Genomic DNA, 18,837 nt, shown 5'->3' with positions numbered 1-18,837 from the left:
ATCACCAGTGTGTGTGTGTGTGTGTGTGTGTGTGTGTGTGTGTATGTAGTGTTTGTAACAATGTGTGTATAGTGAGTGCAGTGACTGATAGTGAGATCTGAGTGAACAATGTGGCATTACATTATTTAATAAGTTATTTGTAAAAAAAAGTATTGTTTACCACGAGAAAATGTAATGATTGTCTCTAACTAGAAGTCTGCAAACATATGTGAATACAAATTAGCTTATTTTAAATTGTTCTAAATTTGTAAATACTTTGACATGTCCAATATCCTTGTAAAAAGAGATCTGTGGATGAATAAAGCTGCTACTACTACTACTACTACTACTACTACTACTACTACATCATTTTGTCTGTATTTTGCCCAATTACTAAGCCACAGCAATGTGGTCTATCATGGAATCAATCAATCCTCCTTTCCCTTCCAAGGTTTTCCCATCATCGAGATTTTTCCCTTTCTTAACTGATTTCAACCTTCTCAGCCTGACACCATTCTCTTCTGCAGATGTCCTGTATATTCAAGTTTGCTTATATTTACACTGTTCCCATATGGTTTGCTTTCCAAGACTTCTTAGAAATATGTTAAGAGTCACTATCTCCAGATATTGGACATAGCGAACATTATACCACTCAGAAGAGCGATAATCCCCCCCCCCCCCCATGGGAGCAATCTCCATGCCTCCACTACTACCATAATAATTAGCAACACAGTGTTCAACCTGTTCATTTTTCATCCTATCTATGCATTACAGTATTTGGTCATTACTGCAACATCATTTTCTTTCACTGCTTCTTCCAAAGCTTCCTGAATCAACTTCCATCCTACATCTTCAACTGCAGAGCCAAGCACATAATTGTAAACTGGGGAGATTTAGAATACCATATAGCATATCACCTACTGCTCTGCCCTTACCAACTGCTCACAACCTATAGACTAACCTCACATTTACGCTACAAAGAGTCGCAGATAGGCACAACAAAAAGACTGTCACAAATGTAGCTTTCGGTCATTAACGGCTTTGCCAACAATAGACTTACACTTACACACACACACACACACACACACACACACACACACACACACACACACACACACAACTGCAGTCTCAGGCAACTGAAACCACACAGCGAGCAGCAGCACCAGTGCATGATGGGAGTGGTAACTGGATGGGCATAAGGAGGAGGATGGGGTGGGGAGGGGGAGGGATAGTATGGTGGGGATGACAGACAGTGAAGTGCTGCAGGTTAGACGGAGGGCAGAGAAGAAGTGGGGAGGGGGAGAGGGGGGGGGGGGAGTACTGGAAAAGGAGAGCTGTAAAAATACAGAGTGTGATGGTGGAATGAAGGCTGTGTAGTGCTGGAATGGGAACAGGGAAGGGGCTGGACGGGTGAGGACATTATCTAATGAAGATCAAGCCCAGGAGGGTTAAGGGAATGTAGGATGCATTGCAGGGAGAGTTCCCACCTGCGCAATTCAGAAAAAGCTGGTGTTGGTGGGAAGGATACATATGGCACAGGCTGTGAAGCAGTCACTGAAGTGAAGGATGTCATGTTTGGCAGCATGTTCATCAATAGAGTGGTCCACTTGTTTCTTGGCCACAGTTTGCCAGTGGCCATTCATGCAGACAGACAGCTTGTTGGTTGTCATGCCCACATAGAATGCAGCACAGTGGTTGCAGCTTCGTTTGTAGATCACATGACAGGTTTCACACATAGCCCTGCCTTTGATGGGATAGGTGATGTTTGTGACTGGACTGGAGTAGGCGGTGGTGGGAGGATGTATGGGACAGGTCTTGCATCTAGGTATATTACAGGGGTATGAGCCATGAGGTAAGGGATTGGGAGCAGAGGTTGTGTAAGGATGGACGAGTATATTGTGTAGGTTCGGTGGGTGGTGAAATACCACTGTGGGAGGGGTGGGAAGGATAGTGGGCAGGACATTTCTCATTTCAGGGCATGACGAAAAGTAGTCAAAGTGGTCAAAACCTAGCAGAGAATGTAAGTCAGTCGCTCCAGTCCTGAGTGGTACTGAGTAACAAGGGAAATGTTCCTCTGTGGCCAGACGGTGGGACTTATGGAGGTGGTGGAAGACTGGAAATATACAACACGGGAGATTTGTTTTTGTACACAAGACCTGTCGCATACATCCTCCCACCACCACCTACTCCAGTCCAGTCACAAACATAACCTATCCCATCAAAGGCAGGGCTACCTGTGAAACCTGTCATGTGATCTACAAGCTAAGCTGCAACCACTGTGCTGCATTCTATGTGGGCATGACAGCCAACAAGCTGTCTGCATGAATGACCACTGGCAAACTGTGGCCAAGAAACAAGTGGACCACTCTATTGATGAACACGCTGCCAAACATGACATCCTTCACTTCAGTGACTGCTTCACAGCCTGTGCCATATGTATCCTTCCCACCAACAACAGCATTTCTGAATTGCACAGATGGGAACTCTCCCTCCATTACATCCTACATTCCCATAACCCTCCTGGCCTCAACCTTCGTTAGTCACTCTCCTCACCCATCCAGCCCCTTCCCTGGTCCCATTCTAGCACTATACAGCCTTCATTCCACTATCACACTCCATCCTTTTGCTTCTTTCCTTTTCCGGTACTCCCCTCCCCCCCCCCCCCCTCCCCCTCCTTTCTCTGCCCTCCAAGTAACCTGTAGCACTTCATTGTCTGCGACTCCCACAATACTATTCCTCCCCCTCCCTGCCCCAGCCTAATCCTTATGCCCACCCAGTCACCACTCCCATCATGCACTGGTGCTGCTGCTCGCTGTGTGGTTTCAGTTGCCTGAGAGTGCAAGTGTGTGTGTGTCTATTGTTGGCGAAGGCATTAATGGCCGAAAGCTATATTTGTGATAGTCTTTTTGTCGTGCCTATCTGTGACTCAGCATCTCAACTACATGGTGAGTATAAACTTTCCTTTTCATAACATTGTTACATTCCATCCTGGATTTTCCATTATTTGATTTACAGTATAAAGTTCAGTTTTCTTGTATCCATTATTGGTGGTTACTGAAACAGAGCTTGGAAACTTACAGCTGTATTTACAAACACTGCGTATTAAATTAAACTGGGCAGCCAGACCACATGGGATTCTACTGTCAGAGAAATCTTTCCATGACAACATGACAAGCAGTTTTCAAGAGCTTTGCTCAGTAGACGCGTATGAATAGTTCAAAAAATTACTTCCCTTTATCAAATAAATTATATTTCTCTTCCAAATCTCTGAGTTTTTTTATGAGAAGAACTGTTTTCATTTGGAGGAATTCGTTCTGCATTAAAAGTAAGTGGACTCACATTTTCCACCAACAATGATGAAGAAATCATTGTTACTAGTGAATCATCGTTTTCTTTTCTTTTGCCAGTTCACACGCTTTTTAAACACTTTTGCCCTAGCTCTAGGCATTTCCACTGCGGAAAATGAAGCACAAAATACGAAAAAACTCAACACAACAACAAGCAATCCAAAGTCAAAAAATCAAAGAGTAACTTCATGAAAGAAGAGACAAACAATTTCACACAAGTGGTGTATAAAGAGCCGCTGGAAAGTGGGATATTTGAATTCAAGTCACATGGATATACAGCCAAAAAGTTTATGGTCAGCCATGACAGAGACATATAAAAAAAGCACAAAACCCAATCTCACAAATCTATAAAAATAAAATATTTATATTCTTGAAGAGCCATGTACAATGTGTCATTTGAAAGAGGAAACTTGGAGGAATCTAATAAACCAATGAAACGAAAATCAATTTTTTCACCCAAAATCCGATTCCGTGTCCTCTCAATCCCATTATGAAGTACATATTTGTACTTTGTTCTTGTGACCTGACAGCCATTGAAACTGGTGGGAACAGGCAAACCAGAGGCAGTTCTGATTGAGTCAATTTTGAGATAAGCTGTTAAGACTTTCAGTACTTTTTTTGTGTGGAGGCCGGTAAAAATTAAATGGGCAGCCATGAAAAACCAATATCATGGAATGGACTACAAGAAGTGTAATTCATCATTGTTATTGATGAAATCCATAAGATGGATTTGTCGTGTAATTCGTGCGTGTGTGTGTGTGGGGGGGGGGGGGGGGGGGGGGGTTAGAATTTAATTGCTTTTAGACCTTAAGTGATAGGTGAAGCCACGCATTATCATTTCTTCCTCTCCTCATCCAGGAAGAATGACTCTAGAAATAGTCAAAAGAAGGTATTGTTAACTACCTCTTTCATGAAATAAATTTCCTTATGATTTTCCTACGCAATTTCAGCCTGGCATCTCTTGTTAGTGACAGGGACTAATTTTATGTCTCGCTGCAGTTTACGTTGTTCTGAATGCATAATATTACATACTTTATAGTTGTCGCTGTTTCCACTGATCATCAACTGAGTAATCTAACAATAATGGGACTTCCAACATACTTAAGCACAACCTCTAGAAAACTCGGCAGGATGGCTGCATTTGAAACCTGTTCTTCTCAAGTAAATGGCTAATGTTTTACCACTGTGCCACCTCATACAATGAAAGTAGGATGTGACACACTAACAGCTTTAAGATGTGTCGACTGAGATCAGTTTGTGTGAGGCTGCAGTAAGGCTACTGTGCCTTTTAAAAAATCATCACATCATTTAGGGTACAGAAAGTGGCTTAGAGTAGATGGTAAAACTCTAGTACTGAATCATCATACTGTTGAAATAGCCCAACACGAAGAGGAAGTCTCACAGAGGGTGAATGTAAGAAAGACCACATTACTAGCCTCTAGACCTTCAAATGGATACAACGAAATTTTGGCAGTGGAGAGACCCATTGAGTTGACATGTACTTGCCTCTTCTACTTCAGATATAGTTGCTCTGTCAATGCTTGATAAGTAACATCCTGGAAGAGGGATAAAAGCAACATATACTCAAATTCATTAAATGAAGAGGGAATATGGTGACAAATCTACCCCAATGTGTGAAGCAAACTTTGCTGAAAGGCTTGGCACTTACTGTGATTATAAACTGCAGTCAGCTGCAACAGCAGCACCCATGAAATCTCTAGACAGACATCTGAGGGGTCTTTAACAGCACACAACAGGTGTCTGATGTTATGCCCTGATCTATATGAAACACCCTGCAAAAATTTAACTTCCATTCTGTCACTTATTATTCCTTTCACCTCTAACAATGTTTGTTAACATGGAAAATTTCAAACTGCATCACGGTTAAGAGAACATGAAAAATTGAAAGGTTCCCCTATTACTCACTGGGTAAGTTAGTTCAAAGGTTGGAGGACGGCAAGGCCATACCATGTCCAATAGAAGCATGCCTAGCAAAACACAGTGGCATTCAGACTTGTTTTACATTCTTTTCAATCATCCTTCCCAGACCCCTCAACAAGGTCTGAAACAAGGGAAATGTACTGCTTTTAATACATACATATCAACAAAAGTTTCACATCACCCCTTTAATTTGAAATCCATGGCACAGAAAACAAAAATTGGCTCTTGAAGTGTGTGTTTATATTCATTTGCAATGTGTCCAGATGACAAAAAAGTGTAATGACAAATTTATATGTTTCCCATTCAGGCAGGGGGTTGGGGCGGAGGTTCGCAGCACTCCTGGACAATGTCAATAGGTCGTGAAACTTCCCCTTGTTCAGATGCAAGCTTGAATTTGTCATGGCATACCGTCAATGAAACCATAAAGCCAGCTTTGTACCAAATTGTCCCACCCTTCAATGGCAATTGTTCATAAATCACGTGTCCATTCTGGATGACTTCTTGCCCAGTGTACAAATGCAGCTCATTTCAATCAATCCCCTATATGTTTGATTGGGTTCACATCTAGGGAATAGGCAGGGCACCCCATTCTGGTGATCCTAGCATGCTGAAGAAAAGTATTCATGAGAACACCATGATGAGCATTTGACTTATCATCCATCAAGATAAAATTGTCACCAAAATGTTGGTGATACAGTTCCACTATTGGCTGTAAAATCTCATCTGCCTGCTACAGAGCAGCAAGACTGCCCTCAAAAACTGGAAGAGGTGTACGGTGGCTCCATGAAATGCCACCACAGAACATTACACCACCACTACCACCACCACCACCACCACCACCACCACAACCTCCATGTTGCACATGTGGGGCACAGTGTTGGAGGTGTTCAATGTTAGCAGGCTGTCTCCAAACACACTGTCTGTGATTATCAGGGTACAAACAGACCAAGATTTTCTATAAACAACGCCTGACACCTTTCCTCAGGTGTCCATTCAGATGACTCCTTGCCCATTTGTAACGGAATCCACAGTGCTGTGGCATTCATCCTGATCAGTGGGAATGGAGATTCACGTCATGTGAGCATCTCTTAGCAGTTTGATGTGATAAATAACATCCTGTAGCCATTTCAAATGCCAAATTCAGTTCTGGAGCACTCAGCCCAAAGCTTTTTCAACTCAAAAGTAGTAGATATTAATCATCCCATGCTCCTGACAAAAAGGATGGCCTGTGCAGTGTAAGTTCTCAACACTACCTGTCAACTGGAACTGATGCCATATCTGCAACACACCACTTCCGTTCCAGTCCACACACTGAGCAGCTTTCCTGACCAACAAGCCTTAGACAATGTGTTGATGTCGACCTGAACATTGGTCACAACTGTCCTTCATTGCATGGTGGATGTTCACTCTACTGTACAGCAGACTTCTATAATGGCTCCCTAATGATGCTTTATTTTCAACTGAAACTCTGCAGCCCATTTGAGTGGAGTGTTCAACCCACAGGTAACGCTCATGATAACTGTGTATGTGTTTATAAACAACATCAGGGGTGACTTTCCAACTAGTACATGAACAGTCGCAATAACAAAAGACCTGCACAATATATTTGGGTGATGTGCACTGGGACAGCAATGAAATGAAAGAAAACATGTGAGAACTAGAGATTTCACGACTGCAATCAGAAATAAAGATACAAAATTATTGGCGCACTGTTCATTATGCAGTGAAACTTCTCAATTGTGTTTACCTCATATGTGGAAATGCCTCCTTCCACATTCGGCATTCATCAATAATTTCCTTGCTAGGTGGCATTTCCAAAGGTTCATCGTATAAGATGCATTCAATATCATCCATGAGTTTCTGAATTCTTTCTGTTGTAGCTGATTCAAATTCCTGCTGGAAACCCAAATTAATGTAATATAAAAAATAACAACAACAACAACAACATTTACCAGGTAAAGAAAATTCAAATGAGAATAGCTGATTTAAAATAACATTTCTCAATGAAACAGGAAACAATATAAATTGAACAAAATGGTCTATATGAGACGTGATGGTTAAAGATGACAGTGAGTATTGCAAGAGAACAGTCACCAGCCCCTCCATCCTCCCAGTACACAGCTAATAATAATAAAGCAGGAGGAAAAAAAGTGTGGATGTTCTCTTCATCATAGTCTAGGTGTCATGAAAAATTAGTGCAACAATAGAAGATAGTACGCTAGTACAAGCAACACTAATTTGTTGAGGCTAAAGAAAGAGTAAAAGGCCAAAAAGGTGGTAGTGTTTGAAACTGTTCAGTGAGGATACAGATTAGCTGGTTGCCAAACCACACTGATATTGCAGGGACAGACAGTACCACACACCGACTTGACAATCAAGTGTGTGTAATAATCTGTTGCAATCATATATGCAAATTGTTTTTGATTGTTTTCCTAAACAGTTGTGTTGATGGCAATGTTATAAGCGAGTCATAAGCAAAGACAGTCACAGCATAAATGCAAAGATTTGTAGGAGATACAAAAGGTTAAATGCTAAGACAGCTAAAGTGCTTTTCAGGGGAAGAACCTGGCTGGAGGCCACAGCCAGAAAATTGACATAGCACTAAAGGAGTCATTACAGTACACAGTGAAAGCCAGTTTCTTTAATAAATAGCACAATTTAGCAGGCAGTTTTGTAGGGTGAGTAAGTAATTCTGATGCAACATCCTTCAAGGTGAGAGCAAAATCAGTCAAAGTGTGAATAGTGTAGTTAAGGATGTGATTGTCATGTAGCAAATAGATGTTCCAGGCAGGAAAGCTGGTTGACTATGTGTATGCCAAGTCAGCATTAAGTCTCTATTACAGCAATGAATACATCTAAACTGGCAAAGAAAGCAGTCAATTCTGTTAAGATGCAAAGAATACTTATACAGACATGCCAACTTTCAAAAGTGAAAAATCGGGAGAATTTTAACGGTGTACTATTGTGAATTACAACACATCCCTGGCGATTAAAGTTGCAATAATTCAATAACTGTAACAATTCAATTACATTTGCTTTATTATTTACATGTAAATACTAAATAATGGACATACCTGAGCCTTTGGACTGTATAATTTATCATTCAACATGCTGAACAATATGAATGATGAGCTCTGCAGGTTTCTTTGGATTCACACACATTCAAATGAAGCACTCTTGAGAGAACTACAGTTCGAAATTACGATCCAAGGAAACAAATTAACGTATATTAGATTTCTGTTTTGACATTAGCACAGTTTTTGCATGAATAAATCATTCTTAAATGATCACGAAGCACGAGCTATGCCTACTGCCACTCCCAACAGCCACCGCACCAATCTACCAAGTTAACATAGACAAGTAGCAGCTATACCTTGTCATCCACCAACATATCGAAGGTGCAGGATTTTCACATAGTAAGTAAAGTATTGAAACTGCTCTGAAAATCGGGAGATCGGTCTTCACTGTCGGGAAATCGGGAGGAAGAAGGAAAAATCAGGAGTCTCCCGCTTAAATCAGAAGAGTTGGCACGTCTGCATATACTCTTTCTAAATGAGCCTTCAAAGATGAAGTTGTTGCTGCAACAAGCTGAGTTTTATGGCAACTGGTAATAAAGTTGTCTGCAATAGTAAAGCACTAATCAATAAAAGTACCTAATTCACAATACCAGACAACTACAAGTGAGATACCTATGGGCAGAAACTACAATCCGTCTTTTTGTAATTATAATAGCGAGACACAGATAACGAATAAAATAACCAATTCCCAGACAGATCTTAAATGGAAACAAACACGTTAGACTAAGGCATTCTTAACACATGAGACTATAGAATTGTTAATTTCACATAAATCAGTGTTAATTATGCCAATACAATTAAGAAGAATGGTATAGGGCACAATAATTCAAATGCCACCACATGAAAGGAAATGTAAAATCATTTGTTGCATTTATGTTGTGCATAAAATTTAAGGACATTTCTTTTGCTTATCAAAGTATGCATCATATACTAGTACTTTAATTAACCATTTATGTAAGAAACAATGAAGCAACAGTATGTATGAGGTACACATTTAATCTAAATCCTTTGTAATTTTAATACCATACATTTTATAATTGTGCTAGTGTGTCTGAAATGACAGATGTGGGTCAAGTGATGCAAGAAAATCAACCACTGGTTTATAATGCAGACAAGAGGATGGGGACAATCAAGATTTTCCTGTTGTCAGATGCAGAAACTTTGTCAAGTTTGGGTTTGGGTGACAAAACAGCTGCATACTTTACTTGGAATTGTAAAATTTTTTTTGTCAACTCAATATTAGGACTGATATTAATTACGCGAATTGTCTGATTTGGTCAAATTATGGTGCATAGAGAGTTGGACTTATAATAATTCTGGCAAAAGTTATGGGACTTTATTTCTTTTACATGTGAGGTTACTAGTAATTTACTTAACACCAGTAAGGTGCAGTGACACGGAAGAGGATAGGCTTGATTCTTGCTACTTACACTCTCAATAAGTTGGTATACAAAACTGACTCGTCTGAAGTATGTTATGTAAGACTGTTTACACGTTTTCGGTTAAAAATTAACTGGGTTTTATAGACCTCTACACATCTTGTGTATGAAAAACTATTAAAAACATGAGTATGGAACAGATTGCTACTCCCCACATAGAGAAGGCATGGAACAGCACACACATTGAATTGCAGACTGTTAAACGGTTCAGCAAAGTCTTTCATCAGACAGACAAAGAAAAAAACTGCACACACACGTGCACACATGCATGCACACTGCTATCTCCAGGTGTTGTGACCCAACTGGGTCTAGCAGCCATTATTTGAGGATACAGATGATGCAGGAAGGGGAAGGAATAACTGGGTTTTGTGTGTGTGTGTGTGTGTGTGTGTGTGTGTGTGTGTGTGTGTGAGAGAGAGAGAGAGAGAGAGAGAGAGAGAGAGAGAGAGAGTTGGAGGGGAGGGGGAGAGGCTGGAGTGAGATCAGGGAAGAGGATAGAGACATGTGGAGAACAGGAACTACGGAAGGTTGTGACTGTGTGATTTCAGCAATGAAAGGTATGAGGCCTCCTGTGTGGATGGGTTTTACGAAGCATATACAAAGTGAGAGTCATGTGAGCTGTGGGGGTTAGGAGGGAGACAGACTCAGAGACGAGATTCCAGGATGGATCTACAATAAACTCAACCATCCATTGTTAATGGACACTGCATCCATATAGAAAGAATCTCTGCCCTTGTAGGCCAACAGCTTCAGCCTGTTGCCTGCAACCCATTATTCTATACGAAAAACACTAACCATTTCCTCTACTAATTCTCCACAATTCCTGTCTCTTTACCACCTAGAACCTTGCTCATCACAATCACTGGCATCTCCTTCTACACTAACATCCCCAATGCCCATTTCCTGGCTGCCAGTGTACACTACTTTTCCCAACATCTACCCTTCCAGCACATATCTTCTGATGCTAAATCTTGCAGACCATTATCCTATCCTATCCTTGTAAATTCCCAGATGCAACTAAGATGGTACCTCTCCCCTTCCTGTCCCCATGCCTCTTCTTCAACTACCTCCCTCCTCCACACACACACACACACACACACACACACACACACTTCTCTCAGTTACCAAACTGACTATTTCTTGATGCTTTAGGATGTACCCTATCAACCAATCCCTTCTTTTAGCCATACCATACAAAACATACCACTTAGATTCAGTACCTCCTCATTAGTTATGCAATCTACCCATCTAATCTTTAGCATTCTCCTGTAGTGCCACATTTCAAAAACTTCTAGTTTCTTTTTATCTGAACTGTTTGTAGTCCATGCTTCACTTACAGTGGATGGCAAAAATATGGAAACACCAAAAACACAACTCATTACCATGTTTAATATGGCGTAGGAAAACTGTTGGTAATCAAAGCAGCTTCCAGTCATCTCGGATGGATAAATATGGGTACTGTTTGGTTTTCAAGAAAATACTATGCCAAACTTCCGCAAAATAGTGGCAAATGTAGTTAATGAGGACTGAGTTGGATAGCGATCACACACCCCTCTCTCCAAAGCAGACCACAAAGTCTCTCAGTAACACTAAGATATGTTGACTGGTGGTCAGGAGAGACGCAACAATTCATCTTCATGCTCACAAACCAGTCCTGAAAGATCCAAGCTGTATGAGTACGAGCACTGTCATATTGAAACATCACCGTTGAGGAACAAATATTGTGCCATGGGAGGGACATGATTAGCCAAACCTTCCACAAATTTTTTGGCAGGAATGTGACCTTGCAGAATACAATTATATGACTGCCCAAACCATCACTGAACCCCCACCATGTTCTATTCTTGGCAGCAAGCAGACTGTATTATAGGCTTCGGACAGTGTACGGCAGACATAAATTCAGCCAGAAGTTGGAGACAGTGAGAAACAAGACTCATCTGGCCAAATAACTTTCTTCCATTGCTCCATAGTCCAGGTTTTACGGCTTCTGCACTGCTTTTGTGGTCATTCACATCACTGATGCGTGGTTTGGAAATTCCAGCTTCCCTGCAATTCTGTGTGTTTGGATCTCTCTTCATGTTGTTTGATGCTGACAGGGTTCGCCTGTGTGCTACCCAGTTCTGCAGTGACTGTTTACATAATTTTATTTTTGTTACTATCCTCTTCAATGACCGTCACTCAAGGTCACTCAACATACACCTTTGTCCATGTTCTGGCTTAATGGATGACATTTTTCCACTTTCCCTGTACACAGCATACACCTTCACTACAGTGCCTCTTGAAAACCAAACACTTTGGCTACCTTGATTACAGAAGCACCCACCATACGAGCACCAAAAATTTGCCCACTTTCGAATTCACTTGGCTCTAACATAATGCACTCACAACTACAAAGAACACTGTTTTGACTACAACTGACACTTGATACAACAGTGCCACCAACAGATTTGGCCAACATCTACATTTATGTTCAAACATGCATTTCTCACAGTGTTTCCACATTTTTGTCCAACCCCTGTACACAGAATAAATACCATCAAAACCAACTTTCTGACACAAGTTTATATTCAATACAACCAAAATTTCTCATTCAGAAATGATTTTATCACTAGTGCCAGTTCACATTTTATATCCTCTTTACTTTGTCCAACACCGCTTATTTTGCTGCTCAACCAACAAAACCTAACAACTGCTTTCAGTGTATAATTTCCTTAATCTAATTCTGTCAGCATCACCCAATTAAATTCAACAACATTCCATTGTCTTTCTGGTATTTTTGTTGATGTTCGCCTTCTAACCTCTTTCCAAGGTACTACTCAAGCAGGTCATGAAATTTTATTGTTCATAGAGCAATTTGCCAAGCACTGAGCAGCAATAGTGCACTTGGTTTTTATAATGAAATATTTCTAATTTAAGTTTCATCAGGAACATGTTAGGATGAAATTTGCAGTGAGAACACATGATGAAATTAGCAGTGAGCTAATAGATTTTTCTGGCTAAATTGGTGTAGCTAATTTTTAAGCAGTCACTTCCCTTATCTCCACAAACATTTTGTTTTTTCCAAAAACTTCCTGTTTCAAAAACTATTCATATAGTAGTTGCCAAGTACCAGAATGTTCAAATTTTAATTGACAAATACTTCTGAAATTCAGTCTCATACTTATGTAATCCTAATTTTTCGGATTCCACAAATGTCCACTTCTACTAGAAGAACTCGTTCGCTAATTATTCAGTGTGGAAAACTTTTCCATTGTTATCCATTTTTGGTATGCTCTGGGAATCCTCACAGAAGCAGAAATTATTTACATGAAATACACTACGTGATCAAAAGTAACTGAACAGCCCCAAAAACATACGTTTTTCATATTAGGTGCATTGCGCTGCCACCTACTGCCAGGTACGTCATATCAGCGACCTCAGTGGTCATTACACATCATGAGAGAGAGAGCAGAATGGGGTTCTCCGTGAAACTCACGGACTTCAAACGTGGTCAGGTGATTGGGTGTCACTTGAGTCATATGACTGTACATGAGATTTCCACACTCCTGAACATTCGTAGGTCCACTGTTTTCAATGTGATATTGAAGTGGAAATGTGAATGGACACGTACAACACAAAAGCATACAGGCTGACCTCATCTGTTGACTGACAGACCACCGACAGTTGAAGAGGGTCATAACATGTAATAGGCAGCATCTATCCAGACCATCACACAGGCATTCCAAACTGCATCAGGGTCCACTGCAAGTTCTATAAAAGTTAGGTGGGAGGTGAGAAAACTCAGATTTCACAGTTGAGCGGCTGCTCATAAGCCACACATCACGCCAGTAAATGCCAAATGAGCCTCACTTGGTGCACGGAGCATACGATTGAACAGTGGAATAACATTGTGTGGAGTGATGAATCACGGTACACAATGTGGCAATCTGATGGCAGGGTGAAGGTATGGCGAATGCCCGGTGAACGCCATCTGCCAGCGTTTGTAGTGCCATAAGTATAATTCGGAGGCAGTGGTGTTATGGTGTGGTCGTGTTTTTCATGGAGCAGGCTTGCACCCCTTGTTGTTCTGCATGGCACTATCACAACACAGGCCTACATTGATGTTTTAAGCACCTTCTCGCTTCCCACTGTTGAAGAGCAATTCGGGGATGACGACTGCATCTTTCAAGACGATCGAGCACCTGTTCATAACGCACGGCCGTGGCGGAGTGGTTACATGACAATAACATCCCTGTTATGGAGATGGCCGCACAGAGCCCTGACCTGAATCCTATAGAACACCTTTGGAATGTTTTGGAACACCTACTTCGTGCCAGACCTCACCAACTGACATTGATACCTCTCCTCAGTGCAGCACTCCATGAAGAATGGGCTGCCATTCCTCAAGAAACCTTCCAGCACCTGGCTGAACGTATGCCTGCGAGAGTGGAAGCTGTCATCAAAGCTAAGGGTGGGCCAACACCTTATTGAATCCCAGTATTACTGATGGAAGGCACCACAAACTTGTAAGTCATTTTCAGCCAGGTGTATGGATACTTTTGATCACATGGTGAACTATGTACAAATTTGTCTTTTTTCTGGCAATACAGCTCAGAGTGAAACCAAATTGCTCTTTTGCTTGTTATAATTCTGGGTTATCTGATTTTGATTTTTTTCACATTATTAATTAATATATGAAACCAAATTTGAATCTACTCTATTAGTAAGTGTGCAGGATAACGATCCAGTCAGTTGCAGGAACATGATCCAATCAGTTGCAGGATATCTTTCATTAAGATAATGACATGTAGCTGGTACTGAGTTAAAGTGTAAACTACGGTCCTCAGTTATCAAAATGAACAGACAGTTGTGTAAGTCAGTCAGCCAACACTTATCATTATCAGTGAGTCAGATACTATTATTTATTTAGTTAAATACTTTGTTGGAAGGCATACAATGTTGCTGACAATCTATATCGACGCTCCAGCCGTTGACCACCAAAAAGATTCTGTCTGTCCTCACAGCACTGCAGGATGCCAATAAGAAAGAGGAAAAAGGCCCCCTCCCCACAACCTGTCCTCCCACCCCTTTGAGAGCTGCGAGGTGCCACCAGCTGACACAGCCCGTGCAAACGAGGAAGCCTTGTTCGCATTGTTTCGGTGCACATGACAGGGCACAGTACATGACAGCAGGCAAAGTGTTTCACTTACAGCAAAAGGGACCACGTACAGACAGTGTGTCTTCAGCAACTGGATGCCAGTCAGTTTTCCATGTCTCTGTTGAACTCTGTCCCAACAAAAGTGAATATTGTTTCTGCTGCATCCGTGCACGAATATCAGTTCATAGCTCAATTTGCTTACCAGGACAAACATTCTACAGTGATAGACAGCTGATCTAATATACTGTTCTTACACTTGCATGTGGCAAATAAAAATGTGAAATTTCAATTAGAGACAGGGGTGACTGTTACAATACTTAATATTGCCACGTATGAAGTCATGTAGCCCTCCACTACAGCAGCCAGTACCACACTTTCAGCATTTAATGGGCAGAACAATCCTGTTTTAGATGTGTGTAGTTTGCCTGCCACTTTCGGTGGTTCTACAAATACAGTTTTGTTTCGTGTTCTATGTTCACGTGACTGAAAAAATGTTTTTGGTGTGAATAAGTTGACTTGTTTGGATCAACAATTCATGACAATGTGCTGCAAGCAAATGCAGCTGTGCCACTTGCCTCTGTCAGTGCCTTGTTTGATAAATATAGTTCTTTGTTTGGTGGTAGTTGAACAAGACACAAGGGTCTGAGACCCTCATCACTTTACAAGACAATGTACAGCCAAAGTTTTCGTTTGCCCATCCTGTACCCCACAATTCACGGGACTGGTGGCAACTGAGCTGCAGAGGTTGCAGGATTATTATGTCATTAAACCAGTGTCTGCCAGCCAATGGGCGTTCACTTTGGTTGTTCTTTTGAAGCCATCGGGTCTGTAGATTTCAATGTTAATATTAACCCGAAAACTGTGGTTGATTCTTTTCCTTTTCCCCACCCAGAAGATTTAATGGTTAAGCTAGGGCAAGATTTCCCCCCCTCCCTCCCCTCCAAAGATTGACTTACAAGAGGCATACCTGCAACTGCATTTGGAAAGGGATCTAAACACAATTTTGTAACTAACATATATCTGGATCTTTTCCAATTTCAGTATTTATCATTCGGCAGCACACTGGACCCAGCAATTTTTCAGAGGTAGTAGGAGCAACTTACATTGCAAGCACCATGTGTACTAATTACTTGTATGACACAGTCATCTCTGGCCACATGTCAGTTCAAAATTTGCAGAACGTGGAGGCACCGTTCAAAGTGTTATCGGAGGCAGGTTTAAAGTGTAACAATTCAAAGTTTTCATTTTTCAACACAGAAATGGAGTATCTGGGTAACGTGGTTGATGTGCACAACACTCATACATCACAGTCACATTTAGCAGTCATTCGTGACTTGACTGCTCCCTCAAATGTATCAGAACTGCAAGCAGTCAGGGGAAAGTTGACATACTGCATTCATTTCATACCACATGCCACTCAGATCATGGCTCCTTTGAATCGTAGGTGCCACAGGGGTGTTCCGTTTGGTTGGGCCACTGATTGTCAGACCACTTTTCAGGATTTAAAGGTGAACTTCTAAGTGATCGATGTCTTGTACACTTTGACTGTACCAAGCCTGCTGGTCTTGCAGTGTATGAAGGTAACACTACATGCTGATATACATTTTTATTCCCCTTTTGGACTGAGACAAACCACTAACTACAGTGTTCTAATCAGTGATGTAAAAATTCTTTACATAGAAAAAACAATAAATTTTCTTAGTCATTCATTTTACATAATTGTAAATTGTAATACTGTTCAGCTTTATCTTCAAAAACATTCACAATAGTTAAAACTTAGTTTCATTCAATTAATTATTTCTTTTCACAGCCATATAAACTTTGCAATCCCATTACTTTCCGACAAACAATAGTAACTAATACTAATGAGACAAGAGTTAAACAGTTTTGGTTTCTTTTCATTTGCTTTTAGTTGCCTGTGTTTCTTTGTTTATGTAGTCTGTAAGTGTTTACCTATATTTTCATGTTTTTCTGTTCTACATTTAATCTTTTACGAATTAGTGTGCTCTGTTGATTAATTTTATGCATTGTGTGTTAACCACCATTGCATTTGTAGGTAAAAACACGCCACAAGTTGTGCAGCTTGTTTAGAATATTTCATCACTGGTAATCTACTTGATTTGGTTTCATGGGTGATCATTCGTATTGTTATAGTTTTTGGGTAATTACTTACATGAGTGAATGATATGTTCAGCCAATTTGAAGAAAGGTTGATTATTCTTGGTTCATTTAGCTTAAAATTTCTTGGCATGGTAAATTTATAGGAGACAGATCGGAGTATTGTCAGTCCGAGTAGTCGAACATGTTTGGCTCTGGCCCAGTCGAGGTTCGGATGATACAGTTATATTTCGTGATGCCATATGATCTGTTATCAAAACAAGGTTCCACCCCCCCCCCCCCCCTCTACCCATATAGTCTGTTGTGTTTGGTCTGGGCAGACGTCACAAGACAACCGTTCAAGTTGATCGTTGATTCCTTGCCTCAGTTTTTTTTTTTTTATTACAGAGCACGCAGCACTCTGACCGAACAAGCTGAGCTACCGTGCCGGCATTTGACGTCTTCTCCTATGGAATCAGAGAGGTGCTGTCACATTGGGTGGACTCCACTACAGGCCAATCACATTTGGCTCCAAAACTTTGAACAAGGTGCAATGCAATTATAGGCAATTGGAAAATGAAGCTTTAGCTATTGTGTACAGGGTCATTCACTTCCACTAGTACTTGTATGGGTGCCATTTGTACTTGGTTACAGACCACAGGCTGTTAACGGGCCTATTCAGTTCTTCTTAGCCCGTACCAGCCTGGACAGCAAAGACATGTTGGGCCTTACTGTTGTCTAATTATTAATGTGATTTGTTGTATCGGTCCAATACTAAGGTCTCAATGTAGACCTCCTGTCCCAGCTACCAGTGGGCTCCAATGCCAAGTTTTGTACGTCAGAGGACTCCTGCTTGCATATAGAATCTGAGGAGATTCATCTGTTGGAAGGCTTCCCTGTGGCTTTAAACTGTGTACTAAATGAAACAGCACTGGAACCAGCTTGAGCATAGCTCTGGACTTTGTTCACCATGGGTGGCCTCATAGCATTAAAAGGACATCTGCAATCCTGTAGCACCCCGCAATTTTGGGCACCGTTGAGCCATCTCAGTGAAGATGGGCGCCCTTCTCAAGCATTCAGAAAGCGACACTGCTCACTTAATGGTTCCTCAGTCCCTCCAGTAGGAAGTACTCAAACTGTTGCACCAGGGGAGGGGGGGAGGTCATGTGGATCAAACAGTTACTGAGGCGCATTTTACTTGGCCGGGATGGACTCGCAACAGACTATATGGGGAGGGGCTGGGCGATCAGGTGTGGCTCCTCTGCTGGCTGCAGTGCTGGAGTAAAGGATTACGACAATATACCAGCAGCAATAGATGACCTACATCGTAGCAGTGCAACTACACAATACCCCTACCTTCTGACTACAAAGTGCGCATAAACATGGAGGCAAGTGACCTCAAATAAAACTAATCAACTCATATCACGTCACATGAGAATATAAACGACATCATTTCCACATAATCGTAAAGAGATAAGCACGGCGTAATGCAAAAACTTTTGCATTACGAACACAAAGCTACACGTAAACAATTATAAGCAACACAATGGTATATAGTACACGAGTCGTTAACATGTTTCGGTTCCATGAAAAGGGAGTCCCTGATAAATGATTTAAGAAAGGATGAATAGCATTTCCTTAGTAATCCATAAATGAGTAGAATAGTATTCCTTATTCCCTCCCCAATGCAGGAAGCGGCGCCAAAGTGCAGTTAAGTCAGCAATGCATAATGTAAAATCCTGATTAAATTGTTTTTCTCTGTTTCTCCTTGTGAAAATATTAAACTCTCATAACTGATGTACGCATGACTGGAAAATAAA

The 18,837-nt window shown here is 41.1% G+C and overlaps 1 protein-coding gene across 6 annotated transcripts in view; it reads right to left on the bottom strand.

Moving 5' to 3' along the window:
- The window catches only part of LOC124616789, a 125,772-nt gene that overhangs the window by 33,656 nt on the left and 73,279 nt on the right, over positions 1 to 18,837 (bottom strand). For 5 of the 6 annotated variants that reach the window (XM_047145213.1, XM_047145208.1, XM_047145214.1 and 2 more), the window contains one exon: positions 7,015 to 7,163. In XM_047145213.1, coding sequence (XP_047001169.1) covers positions 7,015 to 7,163 — 149 coding nt within the window. The remainder of the gene's footprint in view (positions 1 to 7,014; positions 7,164 to 18,837) is intronic. The other variant, XM_047145212.1, reaches the window with a different exon arrangement.

Source organism: Schistocerca americana, chromosome 1 (genome assembly GCF_021461395.2).
Source record: "Schistocerca americana isolate TAMUIC-IGC-003095 chromosome 1, iqSchAmer2.1, whole genome shotgun sequence".
Lineage (NCBI taxonomy): Eukaryota > Metazoa > Arthropoda > Insecta > Orthoptera > Acrididae > Schistocerca > Schistocerca americana.
This window is presented reverse-complemented; position numbering and strand designations above follow the sequence as displayed.